Source organism: Ctenopharyngodon idella, chromosome 19, assembly GCF_019924925.1.
Source record: "Ctenopharyngodon idella isolate HZGC_01 chromosome 19, HZGC01, whole genome shotgun sequence".
In the NCBI taxonomy this organism is placed as follows: Eukaryota; Metazoa; Chordata; class Actinopteri; order Cypriniformes; family Xenocyprididae; genus Ctenopharyngodon; species Ctenopharyngodon idella.
In genome coordinates, this window is record NC_067238.1 from 10,319,969 (window position 1) to 10,330,703 (window position 10,735).

At 36.6% G+C, this 10,735-nt stretch overlaps 2 protein-coding genes across 3 annotated transcripts in view; one reads left to right on the forward strand and one right to left on the reverse strand.

Moving 5' to 3' along the window:
- The window catches only part of nudcd1 (NudC domain containing 1), a 28,506-nt gene extending 23,823 nt beyond the window's left edge, over positions 1 to 4,683 (reverse strand). For both annotated transcript variants that reach the window (XM_051873338.1, XM_051873337.1), the window contains exons 1-2: positions 4,417 to 4,683; positions 3,928 to 4,082 (exon numbers count right to left, since the gene is read on the reverse strand). In XM_051873338.1, the coding sequence (XP_051729298.1) occupies positions 3,928 to 4,082; positions 4,417 to 4,531 (270 nt within the window). In that variant the 5' untranslated portion in view covers positions 4,532 to 4,683. The remainder of the gene's footprint in view (positions 1 to 3,927; positions 4,083 to 4,416) is intronic.
- Positions 4,684 to 5,495: 812 nt separating this feature from the next.
- Positions 5,496 to 10,248, forward strand: LOC127501312 (fibrocystin-L-like). Its single transcript, XM_051873261.1, has 4 exons — positions 5,496 to 5,505; positions 8,491 to 8,859; positions 8,941 to 9,095; positions 10,042 to 10,248. Exons 1-4 carry the CDS (start codon positions 5,496 to 5,498, stop codon positions 10,201 to 10,203), a joined length of 696 nt encoding a protein of 231 aa, XP_051729221.1. The 3' UTR covers positions 10,204 to 10,248.
- Positions 10,249 to 10,735: the final 487 nt, after the last annotated feature.

A 10,735-nucleotide genomic window follows, 5' to 3' on the forward strand; every position in this document is an offset into this window, starting at 1 on the left:
GGCTTGAGGGTGAGTAAATCATGGGGTAATTTTCATTTTAAAGTGAACTAATCCTTTAAGTCACATGCAAGTAAACTGTCCTCTTTTTGATCAGAGTGCACCTATTTATGTTCACAGGTTTATTGTTATTGTTAAAGCCCATCTCTTTGAGAAGCTCGCTAAACACCTTGTAAACTTCTATATTTTTGTGTGTTTTGGAAAGTTGTTCTGAAATATGTTTGTTCGACCAAATTTAAATTAGGCATTTCACTTTGTCTTTGCTCCAGGTTCACCCATGATTCATTTTGAGAGGTATTAGCAAAACAAACACTGCTGCTTTTCACGCAACGTACGTAATTACCCATCATACATTGTGATCATCATACAGCCTGTTTCATTAGTCTGTTGGGTAGGGTTGCTTTCTCAACAAACAAACCGCTCCAGAATTCAGACAAAGACCACCTCGTTCAGGCGATCTTGGACCTTTTCTTTCTTTCTTTCTTTTTTTTTTTTTGGCGTGGATCAGAGCACAATTGCCTTGTTCATATATGCCTAAATGAACCAAACTAAGTGAGAAAAATGCACAAGGTTCTAAAACAAATGCTTCAAACAAGCCAGGTCTGAAAATGCCCTAAAAGCTGTGCACTAAAGTATTATTGTTTGTAGACATGATTAATCTGTGTATGTATTTTAGAGGGCCAAAGTGGTGCACACTGCATAAGGAAATACACTGATGAGCCAAAGCATTATGACCAGACAAAGGCGAAGCAAACATCGTTGATAATCTCCTAAAAAGGCCACATATTAAGGTTTAGGTATATTAGATGGTAAGCAATCACTGTTCTCGTAATCAACAGGTTGGATGCAGGAGAAAGGGGCAAGAATAAAGATCTGAACAACTTTGAAAAGACATTGTTATGGTAATGCGACAGGGTCAGAGTATCTCTGAAACAGTAAGGCTTGAGGGTTACTCCCAGTCAGCAGTGCTACAAATTTACCAACAGTGGTCTGAGGAGGGACAAACCACAAACTTGCGACAGGGTGTTGGGTGCCCAAGGCTCATCAATGCAAAAGGGCAATGAAGGCTTTCCCATCTTGTCCTAGCCAACAGAAGGTCTACTGTGGCACAAGTCACACAAAATTATAATGATGGTTATGGGAGGAATGTGTCAACACACAGTGAATCGTACTTTGCTGACCATGGGGCTGTATGGGTATGATTATGGGGCCCCTACTATGGGCACGCAAGCTTCGGAATTGAACCTTGGAGCAGTGGAAAAAGGTCGCCTGGTCCAATGAGCCCTGTTTACTTTTACATCACATGGACAGCCATGTACGTGTGGGCTGTTTACCTGGGGAAGTGATGGCACCAAGATGTACTGTGGGATGATGACAAGCCGGTGGAAGGAGTGTGATGCTCTGGACAATGTTCTCCTGGGAAAACCTGGGTCTGGCCATTCATGTGGACATAAATTTGACACGTGCCACCTACCTAAACATTGTTGCAGACCAGGTACATCCCTTCATGACAATGGTGTTGAAGTGGCCTCTTTCAGCAGGATAATGCACCCTGCCACACTGCACACATTGTTCAGGAATGGTTTGAGGAACATGATGCAGAGTTCAAGGTGTTGCCCTGGCCTCTAAATTCCCCAGATCTCAATCCAATTAAGAATCTGTGGGATGTGCTGGACCAACAAGTTTGATCTCCACCTTGCAACCTACAGGACTTGAAGGATCTGCTGCTAATGCCAGATACCGCAGGACACCTTCGGGGGTCTTGTAGAGTCTATGCCTCTGCGGGTCGGTGGTGTTTTAGCAGCACAGAACCAACAGCATATTAGACAGGTGGTCATAAGGTTTTGGCTCATCTGTGTACATGCAATTACAGTAAGGAACATTCACGGATCAATCTATAAAGGGTATGAATGTCAACTTTCTGGTTACCAGTTCCGGTGATAAAAACTGAACTATTATAGCTTTAAGCAAGCCAACAATGCAACAATGTGAAATAACGTATGTGTACCACGACAATCCACTATCTCACGATGATCATTTTCATTTCAAGGGCATAAAGAGTCAACGTCTTGCCAAAGATCTTTGAAACAAATGAGATATCATCAGCCAACAAAACTATTAAGAAATCAAACTAATATGTGCCACACATCTAAATCTGCATGTTCCTGAACTTCAAAGGGCAGCAATTTGAAAAGGATTACAATGAACTTAATAATCATCAATTACACTTTCTATAAGGTAGCAATTTTTCCAAGAATTGTGCAGCAGTTGGAACATTGGTTTCCATGGAGTTTCACACAAGCATTAACAGAGATTCATCTCAGTTTTCACTTCTTTCCCAGAGGTAAAATGCCCCCTGTCTAGTACCTTTGAGAGAATACAAACAGTCCCCAAGGAGAAATAATTGCAGTATGTTAACTGTAATTATAGCCGAACTGACACATTTCATAACGAGTAATTTCTTAACCCAGCATGTCAGCAGCAAGAATGGCATAAATTACAATCAAATCATCAGCATTTGATTTAAACTAGCTCAGAACAAAAAGGTATGGTAGAGTATTTCTTTTCAGAAAGTAATGCATCTAGAATCAAACTCCTAAAAAAAAAAAAAAAAAAAAAAAAAAAATCATCTTAAACAACTGAAATTAATTATATTACGAAAATTATCATTTTGTGCCAGACAGATTTATGTAGGGATGCAGTGATATTTAAACACTGTGCCATTCTGTATAAGTAAATTAAAGTTTAAACACTAAAAACAAAAAATAATTTTAAATAATATAAGTAAATTTAGGCATCACAACATGTACAGTATGCACTGCACATTTAACAGTTTTAATAAACGATAAGCATTTTTAAATTTAATTTTTAGGAGATGGTAATCTAAAATAGACTGAAATGAGCATGCACAATTAAATATCCAAAAACAAACAAACAAACAAGAAAAAAAAAATGAGCAAGATAATAAGCAAATAAAGTACATTTTATTATTATTATTATTATTATTATTAATAAGATAAACTCAAGAATTGATCAAAATCTTTCCAAATCAAAAGGAAAACTTCTATCCTGACACAAATATAAACCATGAATGCCCTCTGCTGGTAGAGAAAAACCAGAAATAGTCTAAAACTACACACTGTATCTCCTGGTTCAAAACATACATGTACAGTAAGACAGTGTTTCTCCACCTTTTAGACTCAAAAGTCACCCATTGTCCAACACAATAATCAAAGCCCCTCCATATATAAGATATTTCCTCTTGTACTTCTGCTGTAATTATGACAGCATTGCCTGATTTCAAACTTTTTTTATTAACAGAACCTGGGAGTGTTGATATTAAATTAACATGATTTATTTTGTGATACTATAAGATTCAAGATTCTGATGCTTTTCAATAAACATAATAGTTATGGAGAGGAAAATAGAAATAAGTTTTCAGTTTACATCTTGATTTTTTTTCTTGTGTTTTTAGTTTTTGTAATTAACTTTTCACATATATATATCTCATCCTGTGGTCTCCTTGGAAGTTTGCTTGGTAGTGCTTTTCTAGTATATTTATTAAGAATTCATAATCATTTCTGGCCCACACTTGCATTCCAGGGGAGAGAACAAAGCTGTGTGCTTTAGGGAGGAAATATACATTCATTAAATGTGTGGCCATGTTTCAAAAATTACATTAAAGTTGGCCTGAAACAGAAGCTGCAACAGTATTTTCTTCCCTATTGTGACATATATCTGAGAGAAACGGCTTCTCGAACAAGAAATGTAGGGCCATCCAGCCCTCGTGCCGAAAAATACGTCACATGAGGGCACATGAAATAAAATTAAAATGATGGGCACAGAAAAATCATTTATAAACAATGCAATATTTCAGAAAAAAAATATGAATTGTCAATTTTGATTTCATGGTGACTTTAAGAGACTCACCAATGTGACTGTTAGATTGAGAACCCGGCACTTGCTGTCCACAAAGTATACGCTGTCTTCATACCAGGGGTCGATATGGAGGTAGTTGTACATACCAAATGCTCTCACATGGTCCAGGGTGTACTGACTGTCTTTCAGTTTAACCTCAGCCACAGCTGAAAGAATGACACACACAACTCATGCAGCAGACTTGGAGAAGGCATCCCACACCATGGATTATATGATGTACGGTGCGCAAAACAAAGCTTTAGAGTTTGGACTAACTTTAAGATCATAACGAATCTGTTAGTTTATAAAGAGAAATGCACGTTGTAGAGCTAACGTACATCTTTATGTGGTTTATAAGGACTGCTATAATGTCAATACAGTTCACAGTGTAGTTAACAAAAGCCTTTTGGTTTATAAATTTGTCACGCTGCATTGAAGCATTAAATAAACAGTTATACAATAAATAAAATCAGACTATAACAGGTCAAAGCTTTTTCTCACCTGCATCCAGTTCTACATTGTAAGTAGGAATAGAGTCCAGTGAAAGCCTGTAACTTTCGAAACTGGGATCCAGCAGCTCTCTGTTTACCTTCAATGAGCAATTCGGTAAAGCCATATTTCATTAAAATTATATTTCAGAGAAACAGTATATTCAGTTAGAGGACAACGGGCTCTAATAAAAACAAAATTTAACGTCACTAGTAACAGGAAATAAGCTTTAACTGTAATGCACGCGCTAAAACCCGGACTAATTTCCAGACGGACCCACCGCTCGGGATTCTGGGAAATTGAGTCTCTGTGGGTTTTGTTTTAATAGCATAGGCCTATATAAATAATTAATTTAGTTTTAAGGACTGAAGCTGTAAGAAAATAAAATCTGCATTATAATGTCTACAGAACAGAAACATGGCTTTTCTTTTAATATCATCTCTTAAGCCCTGCATTTTAAAGATACAATGTTCAACTGTTTTTTAAATTTATTTTTATTTTTTTTATCCCCCAACCGTTGGGTTTGTCCATATTTGACACATATTTGGATTGAAACAACCCAGCATTTTTTAGAGTGTACTATTTTTATAGTCAACAAGTAGAACTCAAATACAGTTCATTGTATTGTAGGCCTACATTTAATCATAACAGGTCAACAGAGGATTCAATAAAAATAGTAGTACGTAAATATTTAACAAATTAAATCATTTTATTTGCAAATTGCTCATTGTTACATTTGCGCTGTAGGCAAAATTTGTGTTTGGAAATTCTGCCCTTACAGCACAAGTTAGCAGAAACAAACTAGACGATTCAGTTCATACCTCACTTTTTCTTTGGTTTGCACAAAAACAAAGTCTCGCCTAAAAAATTACATAGCATTATCTTAAAATAATTAAATCATTTTCAGATTTGAAATAAATGGTCAGACTTGTGTCTAGACTCTAAAGGTTTCCTTCTGAGAAATCTGTAACATAGATTCCCAGATTCAGTGTGCACTCAAGTTTGGTTGTTTAGCAAAAGTACAGCAAAACTGATTGTTGATGAATTGATTAAAATCACATTATTACTACTTCAGACACTTTTAAGGGGCGATGGAACAAAGTTAGTTTATATTATATATACAGTGGGTGGGTATATATTATATAGACTTAGCCAGTGTGCTTTCTTAAAGATGAATATATATTTCATCCTTCCACAATTTCATTTGTAAAAGGTATACTGCATTAAAAATTAGCCTAATTAAGTTTGTGCTTGATGCAAGCATGAAATAACTACATTTACAGTGTATTTTCAGTGTGTACATAGACATATCAATGTATTTTTAGTATGCTTATCATGAAATAAATGTATTTTAAATACAATTAAGTATATTTATTTTTCACTAGGGAATGTTATAAGGTGCATTATGTCTTTCCCTGAGTTTTCCTGACTGTTCAGTTGGGATGGCAAAATGAGGCTTCCTGAACCACTGAGACTTTGCAGCCCAATTGCTTCACGAAAAGGTTCAATACACGAAGCTTCATTCAGCATTGCTCACCAGTGACACCTAGCTACTGTGCAAAGAAATAGCAGACAAATCAATTAATCCTGAGCCAATGAGCTGAGCAGACATCTGTCCATTGTCTGTGTATAAAATAAGATATGTATCTTTCTCTGTCTGACTTTACTTGTGCAGAGACAATGGTCACACACACAGTTAATTAATTAATTATTCATTAATTGTTTGAATAGTGACAGTATAAACAACAAAAGTGAGACTGTGTTGAGTGCAGTGATTATGCACTGTAAAAAGTAATATGCTCTATCTACTCAACAAAATTGTAGTAACAGATTACAAGCAATATTATTAATTAAATTCAACATAGAAAAATTGAGTTAGAATTAAATCAAATTAATTCCTTAAAAATTAACCATTTAAAATGTGTAAAATTATGTCACAAACTGACATAAAAAGCAGAGTCAAATTGCCTGAATGAAACAACTAAATGAAACACTGATCACCATTATAATGACCAAACATTTTCAATCAAATCAACATCAACATCTAAACCTCTGTTTATTCTTGTGTTTCTCTTTGCTTCAGTGATTGAGCTTGTTATCATCAGGTTTCTTCAATGTTGGCAATAAAAAATAAAGAGTTCTTAAATCATCTTTGATGTCTGTCTGTTATTTTTGTTTAAATTTTACTTAAATTTTACTCATTTTAAATGGTTGACATCTAAGGAATTCATTTGATTAATTCCAACTTAATTCTGTTTGTTGAATTTAATTAATAATATTGCTTGTAATCTGATGCCAAAATTTTAAGGAGTAGATATAGCGTATTACTTTTTACAGTGTGGGGGAGGGAGTGTAATACAGCAACAGAGCAGTCTGGGGTGGGAAAAGTTAAGAATTATTACTGTTTTTTTGTGCAGTGAACTATTACTAGTTTTAGTGCAATGTAGTGCTTATGGGACTGGGGATATAGAGGAGCAAACTGCAACACAACAGTTTGGGGTGGGTGAAGGAAGGATTATTATTGATTTTTATTGAGGAACAGAATTTTTCAAAGTGTGTTGGGGTTTAGACAAATTCTCTTCTTGGACAAAACCTCTCCAGCCTTGCCACCAGCCCTGCACATTTGTCTCCCTATATCTGACACACCCATTTCAGGTTTTGCAGTCTCTACTAATGAGTTGAATCAAGTGTGATAGATGATGGAGACATACAAAATGTGCATGCCTGGTGGTACTCCAGGACAAGTTTGAGAACCACTGTAACAGTGTATCCTCAGATCTTGTGAGTTTCACTTCCGATCCACTTCAACACTAGCATCTGCTGTTGCACTTGAGCTCCTTCTACTGTGATCAACCATGCTTTCCAGTAGATGCCAAAGGTCACCTAATAATAGTGGTACATAGTACAAAGAAAAAAAAAACACCATTAACAATGGTTCACAGTACTAATCAAATGAGGTCTTATATACAAGGCAAACAAAGGAGCAAACAAGATAATTAACGAGGTGATTGACAAGGCACAGGTGAATGGAATTAGTAAATGAAACACATGGGGAAAACTAAACATGGGGACAAAATAAAAATTTATTTTTCACTAACCATGCATAAACATAATTTTCTCAAAAATACAAACTCATACACACAATACTTAGATGTTACCGTATATATAAAGCCATGAAAATATTTAAGTTATTGAAAAAAGCACAAATCTCAGGGCATGTCAAAATGTCTCCAGGGCCTCAAAAAAACCTCAGACCCCAGAGGGTTAAGCCCTGTGTTCTGTTCAGTTCTTTGTCCTGTCTCCATCAATGTTAAGGTGCATTATGTCTGTTTCCCTTAGTTTTCCTGCCTGTTCAGTGAGTTATTGAATTAAAGTCTGTTTCCTGATTCCTTCGTCTTTGTGAGCTACCCATGACACCAGTGGGAAGGTAGTATAAAAAGAGTGAGCTGTTCTCAACAAATGAGCCACTGGTGTTTGGGTTACACAGGAGTGCTTTAACAGGTATGTGAGTCTTAATTGGTCAGTGTGAAATTTGAAGAATTTCTATAAATTTCTTATTTAGCAATCTCTGATGTTCTGTAACTGACATTATTTACATAAAAATACACAAAAACATCACACAAATATCATTATGGATTACTTTTTACCTAGCACTGTTTTTTTGTCACCTTCAAGAATAATCTTTTTTTTTTTTTTTTTTTTTTGCAATTTCTGTATGTCTGTCTGTCTTGAATTATATATAGCCTTTATTTATAAATTCAGGGTTTATAGTCTAGGCTTATTTATTTATTAAATGTATAGTCTGAATACTGCGGATTCTGTTCTGTTTAACATTGCAAGAGGTTTGCGCTAGACAGGCTATTATTTTTATTTAAATTGTTAAAATGTTTTATAATGTGTTATATGTGTTTATTGTTTGTGCAGAAAGTATACAGAAACTGCAGGCGCCTTTGTTTTGAAGCGCGCGCACTGTGAGTCTATCAGGATGAGGCACGTGGGACTTATACAGGTAGAGTACAGCACAATAATGCTGAAGTTAATACAGCGCCCCCTGCAGGACAGAAGACCATTTTTCAACCTAAACAGCACATCACAATTCTTACTTTGATTCCTCTCAGTGCAATACATGTTTCAACTCCAGTCATGGCTCCAACTTCTTTGACCAGGACTACAAAATGCTGAACATACTACTTCGTGGATCAGAGCCGGTCCAAATCCGCACCTCCCCGGTTTTGTTCCTGGCCTTCAATCTCCCAGCCATGACTGAGGCGGAGTCCTTCGGTGCAAAACTGATCACCAATCTGGCTTTATTTCTGAAAATACCGGCGAACAAGATTCGAATCACCAACATTGTCCGTGAGGGTACTAATGCAAGGAGGAGGCGCTCGGCAGGACTGACGGTGCAGGTAGAGATCAGGGAGCCCCCTGTTCAGACATCCACCAACACCACCGCTGGTGAGAGCAAGAACAAAATAAATGACAAATACAGCATTTAGATCACGATATAATGTCTTAATATTTATATACCATCTGCAGAAGGAGATCAACAGTTTGAGGTCCTGAAGAACATTGCTGATGATCTGGGCCGTGCTGCTGTCTCGGGCAATCTGAGTCAGTCCATCGGCTTCAATGTGTCATCCCTGGGGATCATCCCTTCTCCACCCTCTTCCAGTGACCCATCCTGGAACAATGTAAGATGCTAATCAGATCACATGACCAAACTCACTAACATTTTAAAATGTTATGATGACTTCAGTTTGGGAATTTTAATTGAAACATATATGACAAAGTTGATATTTAAAGGAATATTTTGGGTTCAATATAAAGTTAAACTCAATCGACCAAGCATAAATCTGGGTTACAGTGAGGCACTTACAATGGAAGTGAATGGGGCCAATCCATAAATATTAAAATACTCACCTTTTCAATACGCTTGTTAAGTCTAGCATTACAAGTCTACGTTTTGGGGTCTAAATGCTCTATATATATGCTGTAATATTACCAAAAATCATGATCCTAACATTTGTCTCTATAACGAAATCCCAGATGGCCAGACAGTGATTCATCTTTTATGAATTGTTAAAATATTGGTGTCTGGGACTGGTGAGCCCAGAGACTTTGGTGTACACTGTTTTTAAAAGCATAGTTTAAATGTGTGAATAAACCTGGACCCAGAAACAGTATTTCATACATCATGATAATCTCAAGATGTGAACAGTATGAGTGTTAACATGATTTTAGTGTGAAAAAAATCACTTACTAACATTATCTGTGTGAAATTATATCTAATTTTACAACTTTGTCACCATGACAACAACATAACTCTTAAAACTACTGTAATAATTATACTTTACAACTTCATGTTGTTTATTACTATTGTAATAAACAGCTTTACAACTCAAATAATACACAAGAACACATAATACAAAAGACCTCATTCACTTCTATTGTAAATGCCTCACTGTAACCTCCATTTTTACTTTTTTAAAGAAAATGAGGGATAAAATAAAGTTTTTTGGTAATCAACACTGTCACTGCCAACACTGTTTTTATCAGATTAAGATCCAATAATAGATGCTGCACAGTAAAGCACACAACTTGCTTTTCGTATTTGCACTGTAATGGTTTCTCTCTCAGGTGGCCACTCAGGAGGTGACCCGTGAAGACCAGCAGGTGGAGACAGTCAAGACTGTATCATCCCTGATGGTGGCGGTCCAGCCAGTGGCTGGATCGTCACCCGGACCCCTCAGCGTGCAGCCCAGCATCATGGCTCTGGATGCAGCGATGAGATTTCATTAAGAATATCTGATGCAAGTTTTCAGATAGTTTTCAGGGGCCGGTTGCACCAGCTGTGTGTAAGGAGCACAGTTTTGACATAAAGTGGCACTAAGTTACAACTTACGCACTACTAAATATTGTACTTAGTTAAACACCATTAAACTTAGTTGAAACACAACTCTACGTATATAAACTAAATGGAAACTAAACTAAATTAATGGAAGCCTCCGACTAGGAGTAACAGTTGGAATAAAATAGCAGATTAAAGTGAATAGACTGAATTGCCACTTGTCTGTTGCCTGGCTGCCGGTTTCTCCGTAGCTTGCTAAACATATCTGAGCAACGTGAACACAAATTAATCATACAATTAAAAGAAATAACTGATCTTCCTACATAACACGGTCACTATTTACATCGCATATTGTGTATAAACTCTTGCGTTACTAAGGCAACGACTGAAGAGCTCCGTTATCAGCCCCACAGTGGAAAACAAAACCATATTCGTACCGGCCGGCTCGGATCAGATCGGCACGGAATGGAACAGTAAAGCAAA